Consider the following 24892-nt stretch of genomic DNA (forward strand, 5'->3'; position numbering starts at 1 on the left):
CAGGAGTCTGACAACATCATAGCCGATGCCCTCTCCAGAGTTTATGAAGTAGAAACAACTCCACCTATTACTCCACCACATAACGACGTACTTCTTCCAGAACCGCAGGCTTCGGGGGAGAGCTGTGACGATAATCACTTTCAAGAGAGATTGAGCCTGCTCTTCCCTCCAAAGTACGTCACATCAACAAATAATATAGAAGATATATCCAACAAGTATCTCCAAAACGTTTTGCCCAGAGAGCAAAACGTATCCAGCACACCTGCTTGCCCCCGCCACCGTTAACCGGCAAACTGCTTGTCCATCGCCTGCCGGTCGCTGATTGGCTGGTGTCTAGTCGCACCTGCCCCACCACCCTCCGCCACGAGTTGATGTCTGGGCTACAGCGACCCAGAGAAGGCAGAATATCCCAGTGCTCCTTGCAGTTGACACGTCTCATTGGTAGACTAAGCCTCGGCTTACGTGTACTAAGGGAGGTGGCAGCTCGAAGCCAATATTCTGGCACTAATATTTACTTTGCTATTATTCACTTGTCTTAACGTAACTTTTCATTTGCCAGTGATTATTCTGATTATTTTGTTATTTGACTTGTCTGTTACATTTTATGTCCAATTTTATTCATGTCTTGCTTTTCTAACGTAATTAAAATTTCATTGTTAAATTTACTTGTGTTTTGTGTGTCTTCCCATTACCTGACCACAGATGAAAGTTCCAGCTTTTCACTTTTTTTTTCTTTATGTGACGAGGCCATGACCTTAGCTTTTGAAACAGCCGAACACCAACGCTTCACCGTCACATAAAAGTGGGGGCCTGTCCGGGAGCTTCACTCAGGTACTGGTGCCAAGTAGTAATTTATGGTAAGCGTATTTGGCTTTGGTAACGTAGCTTTTACTATTTTTCATCATTCGCTGGCCAGGCCTTGGACTGAGAGGATGTGCGCGCCTCCTCTCCCTCTTTGGGTCAAGTCCCTCGTCCCCAACCTTGTGCTGTGATAGCCAGGGCGGTATCGTCACAATACTACTGTGCTGCTGAGTGTTCCAACACTGTTGCATAAGTCACTAGTATCAAGGGAACCCTAGAGTGAACTAGGGAGTGGCGCCTGAGGTCGAAGGCAGGCCAGCCTGCCCCCTCTGCTCCCTTAGGGGAAGCCTACCAAACATTAGTTTGATGCAGCATTGCTGGTGCTAATAACACAGCATCACCTGTACAGTGTACCTGGGACTCACTGTAAGACTCTAGCAAGAACCACAGGGCATCTACAGCGTCAGGCAACAAACAGCAAGGAGAGTTGTGGGATCGTAATCTGACCCCCACGGACCTCTGACCATTGCGGTTAGAGCGCTGACCCAACGGTCTCCCCTATCCCTTCCCTGGCGGGAGGTTGACAGCCGCCAACACTACAATGATGCCAGCTTTGTACAGAGCAACTGTACACTCCTAGTTATAAGACTTATCTTCCCCACTTTCTCTTATTCTTCTCATTTCGCCATTTCAACAGGTCAAGTGGAACGGTCCAGTGGCCCATGCGGTTACCTGTAAAATCTGGGGGGCCACTTGACTTGGGCATCTGTTCACCCTTGTAGCAGGGTTAGGCTGTCTTAGGGGACATTCTGTCCACACATAGGAGAATAAGTCACTAAGGGCTACCCTCTGCGAGTCCCAACCAACCAAGTGGAATATCCAAGTGTTTATCCAAGTCGTCTGAGCACCCTCAAACCCACTGAGAGTGCTCTTCCCCTCAGAGCAGGTTTATGACTGTTGGCGCTGATGACTGGTAAGGCTTGCTGCTTGCCCTGCCATTTGTCATGTTATTCATCAGCACATGGTTATAAATGGTATTAACCAGGTATCGGACGAGGTTAGAGCAACAATTAATGCCGCCTGAAGAAGCAGATATGGAGGAGGTAGCTGCTGGACCCTCAGGGCTCTCCCCTACCATGACCAGTGACACTGCCACCCCACCACCCAGTGATGGGTTTGTGGAGGTGCTAAGTAAGAGCCAGAGAAGGAAACAAGGGAAACAGAAGCCTGGTGAACAACAGGGTGGAAGGCGTCCGATAGCACCAAGGAGCGAGTACACACGTCTGACCTTCCCTAAAGGCACGAGTGTGGCTGACCGGATTGTGTGGAGTAAGAAACTGAGCGAGGTGTACCCACCTGGCTCTGCAGGTGTGCTACGTCCACATGTCAACTCCCCATATGTGTATGTTTCAAGAGAGAAGCAGCAGGTTGTGGAGGCTCTTCTACAAGGGAAAATAAGTGATGTAAAGCTCTCCCCTCTAGATAATCCAACACGGAACAAGAAGATGGATGAATACCTAGTCTACAGGTACAGTCACAAGTATCCACTAGAGTGGGCCTATGAATTAGACGGGGTTCACAGAGCACGAAGATTGACCATGAATGGTAAGCCTACTGATCAAATAATCATAGTCTGGAAAAAGCCTGACCCGCCACCTGACCAGTATTGGTTTGGTGGGTTGTATGCGCGCCCCAGCACGTTCAGGGTGTGGGAGCCGAACCCTGTGGAGTGTTACGAGTGCTGTGGCAGTGGCCACATAGCTAAGTACTGCTTGTGCCCCTCACCCAAGTGTGCTCTCTGTTCCGGTCCTCATCCACTGAAGGACTGTCAGTATAAGAAGACCAGAGACCAAAGAAAGCAGGAACAGGAGCAACAGAACACTGCAACAGAAGCAGGGCAACAACCTGAATCTGTGACTCCGTCTAAACCGCCGCTGAAGTGTTTCAGATGTGGTATGGAAGGAGTCACCATCTGGCACTCAGACTGTACCAAACGGCCAGCCTCCCTTGGCACAAGGAGGCAAGTGCCCGAGACACAAGAAGTGCCTACTGATGCCGGCTCTAGTACTGTTGACCCATCCCATAGTGGTGACAGTACCAGCAACGCCCCTGACAACACACAACAGCCTGAGACAACAGTTAAAGAACAGTTGGCAACCTTGCAAGCACAGGTAGCTGAACTGACTGAAATTATACAGGCGCTACGTCAGGCTCCTCCACAAGAGATACAGCAGCCTCTATGCAGCTGTGTCACAGCCGTGGCCCGCGCTGGTAAAGGTTCCTGTGGTGGTGGTGACGGCGGCGGCGGCAGCAGCAGCAGCGGCGGCGGCGGCGGCGGCGGCGGCAGCAGCAGCAGCAGCAGCAGCAGCAGCAGCAGCAGCGGCGGCGGCGGCGGCGGCGGCAGCAGCAGCAGCGGCGGCGGCGGCGGCGGCGGCGGCGGCAGCAGCAGCGGCAGCGGCGACAACGGAGGCGGTGGCAGCGACGTCGTCAGTCAACTCAGGGATGACAACAGTGATAGTGACACAGAAACATTAACTGAAAACGGAAGTCGACCTGCATCAGAATATTTTAAAATGATTCATGACCTTAAGGAACGCGCTCAAGCCAAGTACGAGAATGAAAAAGATAATATTCTGCGTGATAGTAATTATGCCATACGACTTACAGAGAACATTCACTCGCGGACCATCCCGAGTTGCTCAGTGATCAAGAAACTGATGATGTCACCAGAGGTTCCTGACGACACCAAACGCCAGGTTGGTGTGGCTCTTTACGTCGTAGAGTCACTTATTGACGCATTGTGTAAGTGGGACAAGGACAACAATGGGACCACCAGTCCCAGGGAGGAACAACACCAAGACGATGGCTGCTGTTGACACAAGGACCATTAGGTTTCTCAGTTGGAACATTCGTAGCATCAACAAAAGACTGAATGACCTAATTGCACATGTTACCAGTAACAACATAGATATAATTGCTTTACAGGAGCCCTACACGTCCAATATGATAAACAAAACCCCAGAAACCAAAAATCAGAGGGTATGCATCCTATAATAACAGTAACGCCACAGGCCTATTAACTTACGTCAGAAGTGATTTACCGCACATTCTTGTGAGCACGTCACACAATGTACACACACAGTACCATCACTTTCATGTACAAACTACAGCAGGCCACTTTTCATTCCTCAACGTATATGCCAGAAGCCAGAAACTCAATGTAACATTGTTCCCAGATCTAGACAATCATGGGACAATATACATGGGGGATTTTAATGCTAGACATATTGCGCTGGGAGACAGTACTAACAACGATAATGGATGCAAATTTATCAAATATGTTTATGACAACAGATTAACCGTGTATACTACGGATACCCAAACTCATTTATTGGGAGGCAGACTTGATTATGTAATGGGTAGAAACCTTGTGCAAGATAGGATGGAATGTTCGTTGGTAAATCACTTAGTTAGTGATCACTATGCAGTTTCTGCTTCCTATGAGGTGCAGTGTGATGTACCTAATAGACATCAGAGACGGAAAATGAATATTCCATATGGCTTGCATGACCACTTTATTAATTGTATATCAAAATGGTATCAAGATTACACAATAACGAATGTACAAGCCTTCTCCAGAGATCTCGTTGATACGATTACTACCTACTATGACACATGGGTGTGTTGGGGAACAGGTCGTAAGCCTAGCAGAAGTGGGCAACACCTACCACCACCCAAGTGGGTCCTTGACCCCGTATTTGTTAAAGAACATGAACGAGTAAAGCAACTTGGAGATGCATACAAACGAACCAAAGCACAAGGTGACTTGCATGCATTTCTAGTTGCAAATAGAGAGGTGAGAGACATGAGCAACGTTATACGTAATAAACATTGGGAAGAGTTCCTACAAAGTATAAATGAGCAAACAACACTTGTTGAAGTTTGGGAAAAGATACGAAAAATCTCTAGAAGCAGCCCAACCAAACCGCTGCACCACAGCCCACTAGAACAAGCAAACATCCTCCTTGATCAATGGGCAATAACATCGAGCTACGACTCACTCCCAATTAACATACAGCACAAACTTGATGACACACGCCCCAACAGACAAGGAACCATCAATCTTGCCTGTACAGCTATCGACGTGTCGGACCTTAATGATGTAACTGAATGGGAATTAAATCATGCACTAAAGATGGGAAAATCAACTGCTCCTGGAGAGGATGGTATTACTTACAGTCTACTGAGATTAGTCTCACACGTACCAGGTAATCCACTATTAGTGTTGTACAGAATGAGTTTACGTGAAGGAGTATTACCTGATGCTTGGAAAAAGAGTGTCATTGTTCCTATCCCCAAACCACACTCAGATAATTATAGACCCATATCTTTAACATCATGTGTTTGTAAAGTGCTTGAACGTATTGTTCTAAACCGACTCATGTATCGTATACAGGGGCACCTGTCACCCCAACTGTTTGGATTTATGCCTGGGCTCAGTACACAACACTGTTTTGCTGAGTACTTCGCACATATTGAAGCTTCCCCCCAAACAGTCTTCATCGACCTAGCAGCAGCTTTTGATACAGCAAACAGAGAAATCATACTGGAACAGCTTGCCGAGCTGGGAATACAAGGAAAATTACTGAAATGGATAAAGGGCTATTTGTCTAATCGAACATCATATGTTTTGTTTAATGGTGTTAAAAGCACAGAGAGCAAACACTTTGAACTGGGAACTCCACAAGGAGGGGTCCTCAGTCCCTTGTTGTTCAACGTTCTGATGCATAACCTTATTAAAGATCTTCCAACAAATAATGAAGACACTGTCATTTGTTATGCTGATGATATATGTTTACAGGCTGCCACCGAGCCTAGAATGCAAGTTCTGCTCGACGCTTTTGCTACTAGAGCTGAGGAATGTGGCCTCCTTATCTCTGTACAGAAAACTCGTGCCCTCATTCCATGTGGTATTCCACCACCCAATTATCATATAGATGGGCGAGCACTTGAGAACTGCGAGTCTTACAGATACCTTGGTGTCCCCATTAACGACCCTGGGTACCTTTCTTCTCTCAAGAGGAGACTTTGGGAGAGATTAAAGCCCTTGCGGGTCCTTGTTGGTGTCAATCATGGGCTTAACGTGAGACTTGCTAGAATGTTTTATGTATCATTTATACGCTCTGTGATTGACTACAATGCTCTACATCTCACACTGTATACTGACAAAGAGCTGAAATCTCTTGAAACCTTGCAAAATGAAGTTATGCGTCTCATCCTTGGGGCTCCAAAGTCCACGAGAATAGTTAACATGCGAGCAGAGTTAAAATTGCCTACCATAAGTGAGAGAATCTTGTCTATTAGCACAGTTTTCGGCGTGAAGGCATTGAGTAGATCTAGACAACACATGAAGTTTCAAGCTAAACTTTCTAATATGCTACACTCACCTGAGGTCTATAGAAGAAGAACGAAATCTGATTATGTATATTGGTTCTACAAGGTAGCCAACTCCATCAAAATATTAAATATGTACCCAACTCGAATAATGATTAATCAGCCAATTACTCCATGGGATAACTGGGATCTATCAGTTGATTTTGTAAATGCGCCCAAGAAAGATAGTGTGCACACTACATTGTTAAAACAGTTAACACTGAAAAGCATCACTGAAAGTACTCAGAGTATGGGTAACGATGTTTATCAGTGCGATACCGACGGTTCTGTAGAAGAAGGTGGACGATGTACCGGATGTGCATGTAACATATTTGAACAATCTTCTCTCGTACATACAGCAATGAAGCGCGTCAATGACTGGGCAAGTGTAACTCAAACCGAACTTGCAGGCATATACCTTGCCACTGAATTTTTAAAAGACAAAGGCAGTGGACTTATATACTGTGACTCGCAGAGTGCACTCCTGGCATTGAACGCACATAGTAGTGACACCCAGAAAATAGTCAGTGATATTCGAATGAATGTTTTAGCTGCCAAAGAAAACAGATTTGAGATTAAATTCCTATGGATACCATCACATGTTGGCATCTCAAGGCATGACACTGTTGATATGCTTGCTAAGTCAGCCTGCAGAAAACCAGTGGTAGAAATTGATATGGGTGTTTCATTAGCAGTGACAAAGAGAATACTTAAACAAATATCTAATGAAAATCTCACCGACCTAACAAATTCTCAAAGACCTGAAAGTTGTAGCATTAAATATTATGATAGATATCGTGAGGAGACATTCACATATGGGACTAATAGAACAAGAACCCGGCAATGTGATGTTATAGTGGCCAGAATACGCCTGGGATATAGACGTATCTGGCAGCTTTCTCAAAACCCAAATGTCGAGTACACAATGTGTCAACTTTGTGAAAGAGAAAACATGCACTCTCTTGAACATTATATTGTAGAATGTCCCATACTGACTGACTTTCGCCCTCCTGGGCTAAGGTATGCTGAACTCTGTAGTTACTATATGAGTACTGGAACACTTGATGATATATTGGACTTGTATCCAAACTTGACCATGTAATGTATCAATCATACAATGTATGTATGTGATGTAACTATATAACCTGAGCTTGTAAAAGCAACTTCATCACCTTCAGTGATTAAGTGCTTAATTGCACACTAGTTTCTTTATCAGCTACCTTACCCTGTCAGGGTAAATGAGACAAATGTATGTGAATGCATGTGTGTGTGTATATATGTATGTGTATGTGTGTGTGTGTATGTATATGTATGGGTATAAAGCATATATGGAAGCTGATCAGAATTACATTTCACCTTTGTGAATGTACATTAATGACACTATGTAAAAGACACATCTAATACTTTATGTAGGGCATACGTAAATCTGTGTATCTATGTATTTACGTATGTAGGTTAGCTTAGCATTTTAAAAGCACCGAATCACCTTCTGTGGTTGAGTGTTCAATAAACCCTTGAACTGTATGTTTAACACTTCTCTAACCCTGTCCATGGAGGACAGAAGAAAATGTATATATGCTGGTTAGCATTGTAAATGTGTGGCCACGTCTGTGGTAGAAAATAATAATAAAAAAAAAAAAAAAAAAAAAAAAACTATTTTTCATATTCCATTTTATTTTATATGGTGCTGTGTGTATTGTGCATTCCGAGAGTACCATATGGTGAAGGTGAGACAACTTTGGATTACGTGGTGACTGTAGGCCTCAGTCATTCTCTTAATTGGTCATCTCTCCCTCCGTGTTATTACTCGTGTTTACCATCTTTTGTCCCTTGGATATTTCTCATATTTTCGACAGATCATCATATTGGTACCCTGGTACTGTGGTCTGCCCCCGGGTCAAGTGCACCTAATCTTCTGCAATCTGACAGTAGGAGGATAAAGAGGGCCATAGTTCCTCTAGCACGAACTTTAGTTGCTGAATTGGGACCTCAGCAGCAGTTCTCGTCACCAGTTGACACCTCGCACCCCTACACTTCAGTCAGAGATGATGATACATACATTGGTAGGGAATTAGCTTTCTTTTTCAGAGCACAAAAGTTCGCTAATTCTGTAAGTATCATATTAATTTCAGTGGGAAAACTTGCTTATGTCCTATAGAGACTCGGCAAGGTATGCCTACATCCTTGGACTACCAATTTTACTTTTGAGGCAATTAACTGTTTCATTTGTTTTAGAAACTCAGTTTCACTTGTTTAGTAGGATTTTCTTGCCCTTATCCTCTTACATGAGTACCGGGTCCAAGATTTCCTGCGACCTTGATTTAAATTAAACATTTAACATCTTGTACTTAACTTTAATTGTTAAAGATTCCATAGGATAGGTACCAGTTGCCACGTTATCCTGCTTCTGACATTCACTATATCACAACGGTATATTCGTTGTGCATTTATTTGCTAATTTCACCATGTTTCGTCTCCAAGCTTTCCATGCAGATCCAGCAGGTGAAATAGGGACTTTAAGTCGTGCCAAGAGGACTGAATTACACACTCTTGCACATGAGTATCAACTAGAAGTTCACTACCAAGCCAACAAAAATGAGATACACAACCTGTTACTGGATCACTTCTTAGAGCAAGGTAAGATAGACTCTGAAACTCACGAAACTTACTTTATTGCAGATAAAACTGATTTGGCAACGATGAAACTCAAACTAGAGCTGGCCAAGATTGAATGTGAGCAGCAAAGGGAAGCCCTCGAGCAGCAAAGGGAAGCGGCTGCCATACGAAGGGAAGAACAAGAACGTGAGGCTGCCTTGAAGAAGGAAGAACAAGAACGTGAGATTGCATTACTCCGTGAACGTGAACGAGTACAGCTTGAAACAAAAAGACGCCAGTTGGAGATGCAACACGAACATGACAAGCAACAAGCAACCCTGGCTATGGAATGTCGTCAACGAGAATTCGCGTTGGAAACTTCACACCTCGCTCAACGCCAGCAAGCTACTGCCAATCTTCCCATCAGTTTTAATATATCACATGCAAGTAAGTTAATGCCATCATTTGTAGAAGCAGAAGTTGACATGTTTTTCACCACCCTTGAAACCCTTGCTAATCAACTTAGTTGGCCTGCCGACCAATGGGCCACACTTCTCAGAGTACATCTTACAGGAAGAGCTGCAGTCACACTTAGTACTTTGGCGTCTGAGAATGACTACCAGACTCTGAAACAAGCAGTGTTGGACGCCTACCTTCTTTCCACCGAAAGTTATCGAAGGAAATTCCGTGACCACCTGAAGGCAAGTACCACTACCATTCTCGAGTTTGCTAACACCAAAAGGAGATATTTTATGAAATGGCTGGAAGCAGCACATGTCTCTACCTTTGCAGAACTCGTCAACCTGATGCTAGTTGAAGAATTATTGAGGCGTGTGCCGCCTCCTGTCCGTCTATATTTAGCAGATAAAGAAGAAACCGACTACCTGAAGTGTGCTAAGTCGGCTGACACTTACAGCCTCATCCACCGGCTGACACCAGAACCATCCTCCAGTAAGAAGTCGTGGTACAGTTACGAGAAAGTGAGTACCGATCATGCTGGCTCGCAATTGTACTGCAAGTATTGTAGACACTATGGACATAACATAGATAAATGTGGTAAGTCTCAATACAAAGGAACCACCGACACGCAAAAACCCAAACCAACTCCTCCTAAGTCCGGTAAGCCTGTGATGAATGTTGGTGTTCATGTTAATGATCTTTCTCTTTTCAGTAACCACCTGTATACTGGAACTGTCTCTGCCAACGGTTCAAATCCGGAGGGACGTTTCAAATTGAAGATCTTGAGGGACACAGCAGCTCTTCAATCGATCATCTTGAAGTCGGCTGTGCCCAACATCCCCTACACCGGAGAAACTGTCTTCATCACTGACCTCACTGCTACCACTCGTTATCCTCTCGCCAGAGTCCACCTGGATTGTCCCTTCGTGAACGGAGAAGTCCAAGTCGCCGTCAGGGAAAAGCCTTTTCCCATGCCTGGAGTGCAACTTCTCCTGGGCAACGAATTGGCAGAAGACCTGCAACCGACCAACCTGATCGTCATGGACAAACCCCAGGTGTGTACCTCTGTGACAGATAACCCTATATTTGAGTATGTTCCAGCAAAGGTTCAAGAGAGTGATGAAGTTTCTCCTCCGGTTCTAGTGACCACCCGTGCACAAGCCGCACGACCACAGCCAGCTGACTCTACTGCTACCGCTGTCCCTCAAGACCCTCAGAAACTACCCCCGAATCTGACCAAGTTGGAGTTCCGTAAGTTACAGAGGGAAGATCTTACTTTGACACCATTATTTTTCCAGGCTGAGACTCAACCCGACAGTATTCCTGGGTTCTTCCTAGAGAACGACTTGCTCTACCGCAGATATAGACCCAGAAAACTGAAGGAGGAGGACGATTGGGCCAATGTCGAACAACTTGTGATTCCTGCCAGCCTGCGGAACACTATTCTACACCTGGCCCACGGAGCACTCTCCCACTACGGATTCAACAAGACTTACTATGGAATCCGTCAAGACTACTACTGGCCAGATACGGTAAATAGCGTCAAACAGTACGTCAAACAGTACGTCAAACAGTGTCATACATGTCAGATGGCAGGTAAACCGAACATCTCTATTCCCAGAGCGCCACTGATTCCCATACAGGTGCCTGCGGAACCTTTCCACAGACTTATTATAGACTGTGTTGGTCCTTTACCTCGGACCAGTTCAGGTAACGCCTATATCTTAACCATCCTGTGTCCTACCACCAGATTCCCCATAGCAGTTCCAGTGAAGAACATTACGGCTGCTACGGTTGTGAAGCACTTATTGAAGATCTTCACCCAGTGTGGATTTCCCAGGGAGGTTCAGAGCGACTGTGGTACCAACTTCACCAGTGATCTCTTCAAAAGGACACTGGAGGAGTTCAACATCAAACAGGTATTGTCCAGCCCCTATCATCCTGCTTCACAGGGTTCTCTTGTGCCAAGTCATCAGACTATCAAAGCACTCCTGAAAAAGTTTTGTAGTGAAACCTCTAAGGATTGGGATAAGCAAATAGATCTGATAATGTGTATCTTTAGAAGTCTTCCCAATGAGTCCCTAGGAGTATCTCCTTATGAGATGCTCTACGGCCGTAAGTGCCGTACTCCCCTCAAGGCTTTCAAAGACTCTCTACGTGATGCCACCTTCAGTGAGCATCAGAATGTGCCCCAGTTTCTTCAAAACCTTCAACACATTCTAGAGAGAGTCCACAGTTTTGCCCAAGATAATCTATTGAAATCACAGGAGAGGATGAAGACTCATTACGACCAGACCAGCAAAGTAAGAAAATTTAAACCGGGAGACTTCGTCCTTGCTTACTTCCCTATCCCAAGTTCTCCTTTATAAAACAGGTTTTCAGGACCCTACCGCATCAAGGAGTGCAGAAACAACCATAACTACGTTCTAGAGACTCCAGATAGGCGGCGGAAGACCCAGCTGTGCCACGTCAACCTCCTGAAGCTATATAACGGTACTCCTCCCACTGTCATGTTTAACTACTCTGCTTTTACAGAACCATACATCCACAGTGAGACCTTCCCTGCTTCTCCTCCCGAAAGCCCTGACAAGAAGTCAGCGCTTTTTAATTCAGAAATCCTTACTGATATTCCCAACCATTTTCAGGACCATAATAGTGCTCCTTTGCCATATTCTAATTCCACTCTCACCTCGTCAGATAAGCCCTTCATCCTCCATGTCGCCGCCAGTGGTACCAGCATCGGGGGTGACCTAGTACAGCAACGAGGCGAAGAGAATACACCTGTCAGCGACCACCGCTACACGGAACTACAGAACAATTGGCAAGGAGCTACTCTTCATCATCCTGAATCTCCAGCACTTTACTCCATACTTGAAAAGTGCTCGGTCTACCATCAACACGGACCACACCACCCTACACCTCCTGCAGCGAGCCCACTTCTAAACTCAACGTCTTCTACGATGGGCTTGATAACTGCAGAAATTCAACCTGGAGATCCGCTATACCAGGAGTCTGACAACATCATAGCCGATGCCCTCTCCAGAGTTTATGAAGTAGAAACAACTCCACCTATTACTCCACCACATAACGACGTACTTCTTCCAGAACCGCAGGCTTCGGGGGAGAGTTGTGACGATAATCTCTTTCAAGAGAGATTGAGCCTGCTCTTCCCTCCAAAGTACGTCACATCAACAAATAATATAGAAGATATATCCAACAAGTATCTCCAAAACGTTTTGCCCAGAGAGCAAAACGTATCCAGCACACCTGCTCGCCCCCGCCACCGTTAACCGGCAAACTGCTTGTCCATCGCCTGCCGGTCACTGATTGGCTGGTGTCTAGTCGCACCTGCCCCACGACCCTCCGCCACGAGTTGATGTCTGGGCTACAGCGACCCAGAGAAGGCAGAATATCCCAGTGCTCCTTGCAGTTGACACGTCTCATTGGTAGACTAAGCCTTGGCTTACGTGTACTAAGGGAGGTGGCAGCTCGAAGCCAATATTCCGGCACTAATATTTACTTTGCTATTATTCATTTGTCTTAACGTAACTTTTCATTTGCCAGTGATTATTCTTATTATTTTGTTTGTTGACTTGTCTGTTACATTTTATGTCCAATTTTATTCATGTCTTGCTTTTCTAACGTAATTAAAATTTCATTGTTAAATTTACTTGTGTTTTGTGTGTCTTCCCATTACCTTACCACAGACGAAAGTTCCAGCTTTTCTCTTTTTTTTTTTTATGTGACGAGGCCATGCCCCTAGCTTTTGAAACAGCCGAACACCAACGCTTTACCGTCACAATATATATATATATGTATATATATATATATATATATATATATATATATATATATATATATATATATATATATATATATATATGTATGTATGTATGTATATGTGTGGAAATGGTTCACCAGCTCACTTACAATAGTGCTCTTATGCCTGTGGGAGCCAGTACACTTGTTAAGTGGGCGGACTTAAGTTTGGTAACCAGCAAACGAAACATCTAGTGTTTGGGCTCATGTGAGAGCCCCAGTCATCAGCAGTCCAGAAATGTTACCCTGGCCAGAGTAGCACGTCTGTGGACAGAGATATGCCGATAGCATCATCTCATTGTATGGCTTGAGCGAGACTCTTTGCGTGGGAACAGCTAGGCCCTAGGCATGGGGTAAGCTGTGGGCCTCCCGCGCGCTAGCCACTTGAGTCGTCGTCATGGAAACAGCCGCCATCTTAGTTAACATCTTGAGCCGGCATGTTGGTCGGCCATCTTGGAGTTGCCCTAGGGGCCTTGCTATACCGTCGCTGATTGGTTGAGTCAGGTAGGCCGCTATATGCCTTCGTCTCATTGGTTATTTCGAAGAGAACGCGAGAATCACGGGTGTAAGCGACATTCTGAACTCAGCTGCCATTTTGTCAAGACGCTCTCTGTACTCAATTCGGCCAAATTGAGTATAGGGCGTCGTGGTGACTTGATTACTCAACTGCTTCACCTCTTGCTTCGTCGACGACGAGGGTCGTCACAGAATCCGGCCGAAGTCGTCGCTTGGAGGGGAGAAAGACATTGTGTACAGTGGGTAGAGGTATAGTGATCTGGGGTTGTGGGGTAATGTGCATACGAGCAGTAACAGACTCGTAGATCCCATACCAGTGATGATTAGACTTGCTAGTGCTCTGTAGCAGTCGACGGGAATGGGGAAATTCGTGTCAGTAGTTTAAGGCAGATTTCCCATGTTTGTGTAAGATGATATCGTTGTGCGCGTCACCTGGGTACGAACGCTTCACTTCACCGGTGGGTCGAGGGTGCGAACCAAGCCATGTTGTGAGGGGAGGGTTTGAGTGCGCGCCAATTGTACGTAAAATATCACGTGAGGTACTACCGCCGCCTACCATTGCCGTGAGCAAGCCAGCCACCCGTAGCGGGGTGCCTGATGTATGGGAATGGTGTGTAAGCCGGCAGTATGAATGAGTAAGTACCTATGTGTGTATTTCTGGTGATCAGTTAGTCTCTAAAAGCTTGAATTCGAAAGTCAAGTGTTCCTCACATTGTCACGCCAGCCCCTGTGAGGTGAAGTGAAGTGTGGACGAGGAGATAATGACCCTTTATTGTCATCTTGTCAGTCCAGAGCGACTTACGTCTTGTGTACACAGACATACATTGTGTGTGTGTGTGTGTGGGTACACACGGGAACAGAGTATACATAGATTAGCCAAGGACTGTGAGGATGTCCATGTAATAATTATATTATTCCATTATGGTAATTAATCATTTTTGATCGTCCGTGGGACGGAGTGATATCATTTCCATGTGTAGTCTTGCAGGTGTGGAATTCCAACACTGAGCACTCAGGTTAGTGTGTGTGTAACGTCAGTGATTCCTGGCAATGATTATTGTGGAGTGTACCACAGTGTGGTCTTAATTTCTTGTATTGTTCCCAGGGCCGTGACAAGTGAGATTTATATATATATATATATATATATATGTGTGTATTGTGGGTTGCAGTATTAACGTAATTTTGGTAGAATTTGGTGAGTGACGAGGGTGTCTGGAGAGACCACCATCGCTCTGTCGAGTAACATAACTCTCGAGAGTGTTTATTGGCATGCGTGATCGATAAATCACTCACCCATGTGATTTAGGAGTGCGAAATCTCCTTGTCGGGAATTCGACACACACATAACACAGTCTCCCTTAGTCTGTAATCCCTTCAGGATGGAAAATGGGAGACTCTGTGACGTCATAGACGTCATCGTATATTTACAATATTAAACATTGTTTATAGAATAGTTTTGTATCTAGATTTAACAAAAAAGTAATCAATAAGACTGAATATAATTATTAACACCGTAAGGTAGCTAGGTTCCCTTGTTAATGTAAATTACTTTGAGGAATGAACCAGCCTCAGGGCGTTAGCGAGTCACTGGCCGACGCTCCCAGCTACACAACAATAACAAAGAAACAGCCATACGCTGTACTTGGCTCCAGAGCTGGTGAAACAACTAGACACCCCAATTACGTGTCAACAACCAGCAATACAGCCTATCAACATCACAACAACGACCGTATCCGGCTTATCAAGTATTGTATTTGAAATTATAGTGCGCACATTTTTTCATTTATAAATAAGTCGGTCACGATACATGAAAAAAACAAACACCATGTACGTGTACTCCATTACAGCCCTCACACTTCATGTCATACCTGTAATTGATATGTTTAGGGATCTTTGATTAATTCCTTGCATTCCATACAGGTAAATTGTGAGAGGAGCAGCAAGAATCTATGCAGACATTTGGTTCATACACATTATTAACTACTTGTTTGCCAAGCCTTGTCCTTCCCAACAGCCGCCATTACGTGGCACAAGGGCCAGGATCACACCTATCTGGAAGCTACACCTACATGCCTTACTGGGCCCCCACTACTGGCTCAGCTAAGCCATTTGTTGTATCAGTATTAGTAGTCATAATTAGTAATTATTATTAGTAGATTAGACCACCATATGTGGTATGATAATGATAAGTGAACCACCACATGTAGTATGATATAACATTATAAAAGGTAAACAATTGGAAGTTTAAGAAGGAGCCATATCAAAGTGGTTTAGGCTACCAATTGTCCCTCCCATTAGTGTGTAAGAAGATTTCAGGCAGTTTACAAGTATATACAGTTCACTCCATTAATTCTTACTTACTAAGAAAATAAATAAGACATAACTTTATCTTATTAAAGTCAATTTAAAAAGGAGACTAGCTGCCTGGAGTTTCCCCACACTCCTTAGTGTTCCCAATAACGTTTGATAGCTTTAGGTTACATGTGTCAGCAGTAATTATATATATATATATGTATATATTAGTATATTTTGGTAGCAGTCTTTCCTGTAAACATATATTATTAAATATGACCGAAAAAGTAAGATTAATAATTCTAACACGAATTTTCTCAATCTTTCGTACATTTCTTTTCACTGTTGGAGGTAAATCAAAAATCAATTCTCCAAAATTCATTTTTATTTCTAGTCTGACGCGACACGAGCGCGTTTCGTAAAACTTATTACATTTTCAAAGACTTTATTTCACAAATACACAACCGAATAGAACTTACGCATCTCCGATTTTATATCTACATTTGAGTGAGGTGGAAGGGGTGATGTGGCATTAACACAAGACAGAACAAGATGTGGTATTAATAGGGTATTAATTTCATCAACACAAGACAGAACAAGAGTATTAATAGGGTATTATCTTCATCAACACAAGACAGAACACGAAACAATGGATATTGAATAAAAGTGTTTGTAGAAAGCCTATTGGTCCATATTTCTTGATGCTTCTCTATTGGAGCGGAGTCTTGAGGTGGGTAGAATATAGTTGTGCAATAATTGGCTGTTGATTGCTGGTGTTGACTTCTTGATGTGTAGTGCCTCGCAAACGTCAAGCCGCCTGCTATCGCTGTATCTATCGATGATTTCTGTGTTGTTTACTAGGATTTCTCTGGCGATGGTTTGGTTGTGGGAAGAGATTATATGTTCCTTAATGGAGCCCTGTTGCTTATGCATCGTTAAACGCCTAGAAAGAGATGTTGTTGTCTTGCCTATATACTGGGTTTTTTGGAGCGTACAGTCCCCAAGAGGGCATTTGAAGGCATAGACGACGTTAGTCTCTTTTAAAGCGTTCTGTTTTGTGTCTGGAGAGTTTCTCATGAGTAGGCTGGCCGTTTTTCTGGTTTTATAGTAAATCGTCAGTTGAATCCTCTGATTTTTGTCTGTAGGGATAACGTTTCTATTAACAATATCTTTCAGGACCCTTTCCTCCGTTTTATGAGCTGTGGAAAAGAAGTTCCTGTAAAATAGTCTAATAGGGGGTATAGGTGTTGTGTTAGTTGTCTCTTCAGAGGTTGCATGGCTTTTCACTTTCCTTCTTATGATGTCTTCGACGAAACCATTGGAGAAGCCGTTATTGACTAGGACCTGCCTTACCCTACAGAGTCTTTGAAAATGTAATAAGTTTTACGAAACGCGCTCGTGTCGCGTCAGACTAGAAATAAAAATGAATTTTGGAGAATTGATTTTTGATTTACCTCCAACAGTGAAAAGAAATGTACGAAAGATTGAGAAAATTCGTGTTAGAATTATTAATCTTACTTTTTCGGTCATATTTAATAATATATATATATATATATATATATATATGAATGAAAACTCACACCCCAGAAATGAGTTACTGTTATTTACTGTTTATATTCGCATATAGTTATTTACTGTTTTCATTCGCATATAGTCCTGGGGACCATTCAGGCTTGTTCGCATATATATATATATATATATATATATATATATATATATATATATATATATATATATATATATATATATATATATATATATATATATATATATATATATATATATATATATATAATCGTAGTGTCACGGTGCCCCGTGTTATTGTGTTATTTACTGTGTGGTGATTGCAATGTTTGGGACCTATGTTCGAGGGGTTATTGAGAGCACTGGGGTCATTTGCAACAGTAAGTGTGTGCAGTATTCTAATACTTGGAAATTAGAGTACTTGCCGTGTGTGTTATTGCAAAGGGGTTGATATTTGATAGTGATTGTTGCTAGTGTTGAGCATCACCGTATGTGATTGCAGTTCAGTAAAGCCATTGTGGGGCAGTGTTCTAGAGGGTTCATGTCTTGTATGTTATTTTACTAAATTCTGCAGTATTGTCATTGCAATCGGATTGTAACATAAATCACTGTGATTTGTCATTGTCGTGGGTGAACTCGGCTGTAGACGAGTACTTGGGTACACATATATTCTCCTGGTTATCTGGTAGTGGTATTCAGTGAGGTGATTGCGAGGCAATTAATATAACGTAACCAAGGGAACGCCCATTGCTTTAAGAGAATTGTTCTTTGACAATTTGAGTAACGTAGAATACGTTTGGGTTAATTTACTTTCCTGCAAGCAGCTACAGTAGTCTCAAGGAGCCTAGCCATCAGCCAGATAAGAATTAGGGCTGGTGTCTAGCTGTCATTGATAGTGTCACAGGAAGTATTTCGAGTAACGTCATTGACATTTTGTTTTGTTTTGTTGTAGTAGTTAGTACTTTATTGAATAAACTAAGTTGTTATGGTTAACACTGTCTTTTCGTTACACCCCACACATTATAATTGTTATGCAAGTGTTCTTCACACTCGACTAATAAAATTGAGACTGATTCTGAGCTTTGGACCAAATATACGGCACCACACAACAATAAATTATTGTTGTGAGAGCCCGTGACCTACTCGTAAGATTCGCTTTGGCGATTGGCGAAGGTCGACGACCAAAGTGGATGGGATTTCAATTTTCATTGGGCTCTCGGCGTTTGCTCGCGCCTAGTCAAATGTTCATACATGGTCCCAAAGTGAGGAATGAGCTGCTTACTACACTGGTGTGTTAGCTAAGCAAGTCCTTCCTCAGGCGACCTAACTGAATATCACGACAGGAATAAAGGTTAAAGAATAAAGAAAATTTTTAGAAATTTTCCGAGCTCAATTCCTCATACCAATTTCATTTTATTCCAAACCACTTAAAACTCTCACAATATATATATATATATATATATATATATATATATATATATATATATATATATATATATATATATATATATATATATATATATATATATACAACTTTATATATATATATATATATATTTTTTTTTTTAGATTAATAGGAAAACCAGGGATATACTGAACATCTTGTATCAGAATCTTTACTTTAAAAAACATAACGTTTCGAATACTTCTCGTATTCATCATCAGATCTAAAAGAAAAAACAGAAATCACAATCAAATAGCTGGTAAACAAAGAACTCATACTGAATATAATTGCCTATCAAAGAAAGGAAAATGCTTAAAAAACAAAACACTTAAGCGCACTTAAAGTGATCAATACAAATAAAACTTAATATATATATATATATATATATATATATATATATATATATATATATATATATATATATTTATATATATATAAGGCACAACTCTCCTAAACACGAGAGTGAAGTATACAACTTTAGAACACTTTCCCACCAGGAAACTCGAACCCTAGCCAGCACAGAAGCCTTCCAGCAACTGGCATAACGGGTACGCCTTAACCCGCTCCACCACCTGCTCAGACCCCTAAAAGAGATCTCGTAAACAGGAGAGTGAAGTATACAACTTTAGAACACTTTCCCACCAGGAGAAAGGGGTATTTAAATACTCCGAAATTACCATCTCTTTTAGGGGTCTGAGCAGGTGGTAGAGCGGGTTAAGGCGTACCTGTTATGCCAGTTGCTGGAAGGCTTCTGTGCTGGCTAGGGTTCGAGTCTCCTGGTGGGAAAGTGTTCTAAAGTTGTATACTTCAATCTCGTGTTTAGGAGAGTTGTGCCTTAAGTTCATAGACACAGTGTTCTCCCATATTAACAGGGACTTGATGAAATAAACGTATAAATGACCCCTCACTTGCTCTAGTGCTCTTGGGAGGTGATGATCTTTGGGGTATTTAAATACTCCGAAATTACCACCTCTTTTAGGGGTCTGAGCAGGTGGTGGAGCGGGTTAAGGCGTACCTGTTATGCCAGTTGCTGGAAGGCTTCTGTGCTGGCTAGGGTTCGAGTCTCCTGGTGGGAAAGTATTCTAAAGTTGTATACTTCACTCTCGTGTTTAGGAGAGTTGTGCCTTAAGTTCATAGACACAGTGTTCTCCCATATTAACAGGGACTTGATGAAATAAACGTATAAATGACCCCTCACTTGCTCTAGTGCTCTTGGGAGGTGATGATCTTTGGGGTATTTAAATACTCCGAAATTACCATCTCTTTTAGGGGTCTGAGCAGGTGGTGGAGCGGGTTAAGGCGTACCTGTTATGCCAGTTGCTGGAAGGCTTCTGTGCTGGCTAGGGTTCGAGTCTCCTGGTGGGAAAGTGTTCTAAAGTTGTATACTTCACTCTCGTGTTTAGGAGAGTTGTGCCTTAAGTTCATAGACACAGTGTTCTCCCATATTAACAGGGACTTGATGAAATAAACGTATAAATGACCCCTCACTTGCTCTAGTGCTCTTGGGAGGTGATGATCTTTGGGGTATTTAAATACTCCGAAATTACCATCTCTTTTAGGGGTCTGAGCAGGTGGTGGAGCGGGTTAAGGCGTACCTGTTATGCCAGTTGCTGGAAGGCTTCTGTGCTGGCTAGGGTTCGAGTCTCCTGGTGGGAAAGTGTTCTAAAGTTGTATATATATATATATATATATATATATATATATATATATATATATATATATATATATATATATATATGTCGTACCTAGTAGCCAGAACGCACTTCTCAGCCTACTATGCAAGGCCCGATTTGCCTAATAAGCCAAGTTTTCCTGAATTAATATATTTTCTCTAATTTTTTTCTTATGAAATGATAAAGCTACCCATTCCATTATGTATGAGGTCAATTTTTTTTATTGTAATTAAAATTAACGTAGATATATGACCGAACCTAACCAACCCTACCTAACCTAACCTAACCTATATATATAGGTAAGGTTAGGTTAGGTAGCCAAAAAAAGCTAGGTTAGGTTAGGTTAGGTAGGTTAGGTAGACGAAAAAACATTAATTCATGAAAACTTGGCTTATTAGGCAAATCGGGCCTTGCATAGTAGGCTCAGAAGTGAGTTCTGGCTACTAGGTACGACATATATATATATATATATATATATATATATATATATATATATATATATATATATATATATATATATACATATATATATATATATATATATATATATATATATATATATATATATATATATATATATATATATATAATCTTTCATTATTCTTTCTTCTTTTTGATAAGGAGGTCGGTAGTCTTTTTTGTTTTTGTAGAATATGATATTTTTTAGTTAGGAATAATGCTTTTTACTCCTTTACGGATTATTTCATTCATTATTCTTTCTACTTTTTTTATGTTCACTGTGCATGGTTGATTTGTAATATAATTTTATTGGAGGTGTTGTGGTTTCTGTTCTAGGCTCTGGATTATACCATCGGTTCAAGTGACTTTTTATAGCAGCGTTTATTTCCGTGTTGCTTTATCCGTTGTTCACCAATACCTGTGTTGTTCTTTCAAACTCTTTACTCGCGCTGCTCCATTCGGAGCAGTGGGTAAGCGCTCGACGAATATAGGCATTGAGAACACTGGCTTTGTATTTTTGGGGGCACTCACTTCTACCGTTCAGGCATAATCCTATGTTGGTAGGCTTAGTATATACGTTGGTGCTTAAAGAGTAACAAAAACAGGAACCTCTTTAAGTACCAGCGTATATACTTAGCCTACCAACATAGGATTATGCCTGAACGGTAAAAGTGAGTGCCCCCAAAGATACAAAGTTAGTGTTTTCAATGCTTATATTCGTCGAGCGCTTACCCACTGCTCTGAATGGAGCAGCGCGAGTAAAGAGTTTGAAAGAACAACACAGGTATTGGTGAACAACGGATATAGCAACACGGAAATAAACGCTGCTATAAGAAGACACTTGAACCGATGGTATAATCCTAAACCTAGAACAGAAACCACAATACCTCCAATAAAATTATATTACAAATCAACCATGCACAGTGAACATAAAAAAAAGAATACTGAAAGAAATAATCCGTTAAGGAGTAAAAAGTATTACTCCTAACTAAAAAATAGACCTGATCATATTCTACAAAACCAAGATTGCCGACCTCCTTATCAAAAACAGCCCGAAGTCGACGGAGAATCCTTTACAGCAGTCAGACGTTGTATACATGTACACTTACCCCCACGAAGGATGTAACCTTCAATCTAAGTACATAGGTATGACTTCGACCAAGCTGACGAGGCATTTGACCTGTCATCTTCAATCCGGAGCCGCCAGAAATCACATGAAACAAGCCCATGACATCACCCTAACAAGAGAAATGTTGAACAAAAATACCTATATAATAGACAAAACTCGAGATGTCAAAAGATTACAAATTCTTGAAGCAATCCACATAAAAGTAGAACAACCTACCATAAATACTCAAATTATGGCACTATTTACTCTACCCACCATGAGAGTAAGAACAAGACCGGAACGTCATGATGCCAACAGAGAAGACACTGCTCGACAAACAGCGCTCACTACGCTTGATTAATCTTTATATATATATATATATATATATATATATATATATATATATATATATATATATATATATATATATATATATATATATATATATATATATATATATATATATATATACATAACTGCTTGCTTGTTGTAATAGGAAAAAATTACTAAAGCCTTCACTCACCCCAAACAACACAACTGTCAACTGCAGCAGCTTCATTATGGCTTCTGTTACAGTGGTGGACACGACTGCTGGGGTGGTGGAGGTGGACACGACTGCTGGGGTGGTGGAGGTGGACACGACTGTTGGGGTGGTGGAGGTGGACACGACTGTTGGGGTGGTGGAGGTGGACACGACTGTTGGGGTGGTGGAGGTGGACACGACTGTTGGGGTGGTGGAGGTGGACACGACTGTTGGGGTGGTGGAGGTGGACACGACTGCTGGGGTGGTGGAGGTGGACACGACTGCTGGGGTGGTGGAGGTGGACACGACTGCTGGGGTGGTGGAGGTGGACACGACTGCTGGGGTGGTGGAGGTGGACACGACTGCTGGGGTGGTGGAGGTGGACACGACTGTTGGGGTGGTGGAGGTGGACACGACTGTTGGGGTGGTGGAGGTGGACACGACTGTTGGGGTGGTGGAGGTGGACACGACTGCTGGGGTGGTGGAGGTGGACACGACTGTTGGGGTGGTGGAGGTGGACACGACTGCTGGGGTGGTGGAGGTGGACACGACTGTTGGGGTGGTGGAGGTGGACACGACTGCTGGGGTGGTGGAGGTGGACACGACTGTTGGGGTGGTGGAGGTGGACACGACTGTTGGGGTGGTGGAGGTGGACACGACTGCTGGGGTGGTGGAGGTGGACACGACTGCTGGGGTGGTGGAGGTGGACACGACTGCTGGGGTGGTGGAGGTGGACACGACTGTTGGGGTGGTGGAGGTGGACACGACTGCTGGGGTGGTGGAGGTGGACACGACTGTTGGGGTGGTGGAGGTGGACACGACTGCTGGGGTGGTGGAGGTGGACACGACTGTTGGGGTGGTGGAGGTGGACACGACTGCTGGGGTGGTGGAGGTGGACACGACTGTTGGGGTGGTGGAGGTGGACACGACTGTTGGGGTGGTGGAGGTGGACACGACTGCTGGGGTGGTGGAGGTGGACACGACTGCTGGGGTGGTGGAGGTGGACACGACTGCTGGGGTGGTGGAGGTGGACACGACTGTTGGGGTGGTGGAGGTGGACACGACTGCTGGGGTGGTGGAGGTGGACACGACTGTTGGGGTGGTGGAGGTGGACACGACTGCTGGGGTGGTGGAGGTGGACACGACTGTTGGGGTGGTGGAGGTGGACACGACTGCTGGGGTGGTGGAGGTGGACACGACTGCTGGGGTGGTGGAGGTGGACACGACTGCTGGGGTGGTGGAGGTGGACACGACTGCTGGGGTGGTGGAGGTGGACACGACTGCTGGGGTGGTGGAGGTGGACACGACTGCTGGGGTGGTGGAGGTGGACACGACTGCTGGGGTGGTGGAGGTGGACACGACTGACCAGAGGCGGGAGTGCGGCAAATCTGGTGTTGGAAGACATATATTGTTGCCCCCCCCCCCTTCAACAAACCAGTACAGCCCTCCCCGACTCCCCCCACCCACTACGCCCCCCCCCCCTTCAACAAACCAGTACAGCCCTCCCCGACTCCCCCCCCCCCCTCCCTCGACTTTCCAAGGTGACCTCTGACAACAGTTAGAGTTTCCCTGAACGGTGTTGTATATTAACCTGAGAGTGCTCACCTTACCTAATGATGCTTACCTCACAGTGTTAACCTAACAGTAGCTAAGGTAAGTGTTTCTCTTACCCCAACGTTCTTACCTAACAGTGTCTAAGATAATTGTCTAAATTACCTCACAGTGCTTACCTAACAGTATCTAGGGGAAGTGTTTATCTTAAATCAACGTGTTTTGCCTAACAGTATCTACAGTGTTTATCTTACCTGACAGTATCTACAGTGTTTATCTTACCTAACAGTGCCTACGGTGTTTATCTTACCTAACAGTGCCTACGGTGTTTATCTTACCTAACGGTATCTACGGTGTTTATCTTACCTAACAGTATCTACAGTGTTTATCTTACCTGACAGTATCTACAGTGTTTATCTTACCTAACAGTGCCTACGGTGTTTATCTTACCTAACAGTGCCTACAGTGTTTATCTTACCTCCTCACAGTGCTTAAATAACAGTGTTGTTATTAAGTACTCACCTAGTAGTGCTTACAGGGGTTGAGCTTCGGCTCTTTGATCCAGCCTCTCAATTGTCAATCAAATGTTGTACAGATTCCTGAAACTATTGGGCTCTATCATATCTACAGTTTAAACTGTGTAAGGAGTCAGCCTCCACCACATCACTGCCTAATGCATTCCATCTGCATACTAC

General features: G+C 43.4%; 1 protein-coding gene across 1 annotated transcript in view; it reads right to left on the reverse strand.

Moving 5' to 3' along the window:
- Window positions 1-22816, reverse strand: part of LOC138365505 (WAP four-disulfide core domain protein 2-like) — a 194179-nt gene extending 171363 nt beyond the window's left edge. Inside the window, exon 1 of the mRNA XM_069325792.1 lies at window positions 22647-22816. Coding sequence (XP_069181893.1) covers window positions 22647-22682 — 36 coding nt within the window. The 5' untranslated portion in view covers window positions 22683-22816. The remainder of the gene's footprint in view (window positions 1-22646) is intronic.
- Between the last annotated feature and the right edge of the window lie 2076 nt (window positions 22817-24892).

This window comes from Procambarus clarkii, chromosome 17 (genome assembly GCF_040958095.1).
Source record: "Procambarus clarkii isolate CNS0578487 chromosome 17, FALCON_Pclarkii_2.0, whole genome shotgun sequence".
NCBI lineage: Eukaryota > Metazoa > Arthropoda > Malacostraca > Decapoda > Cambaridae > Procambarus > Procambarus clarkii.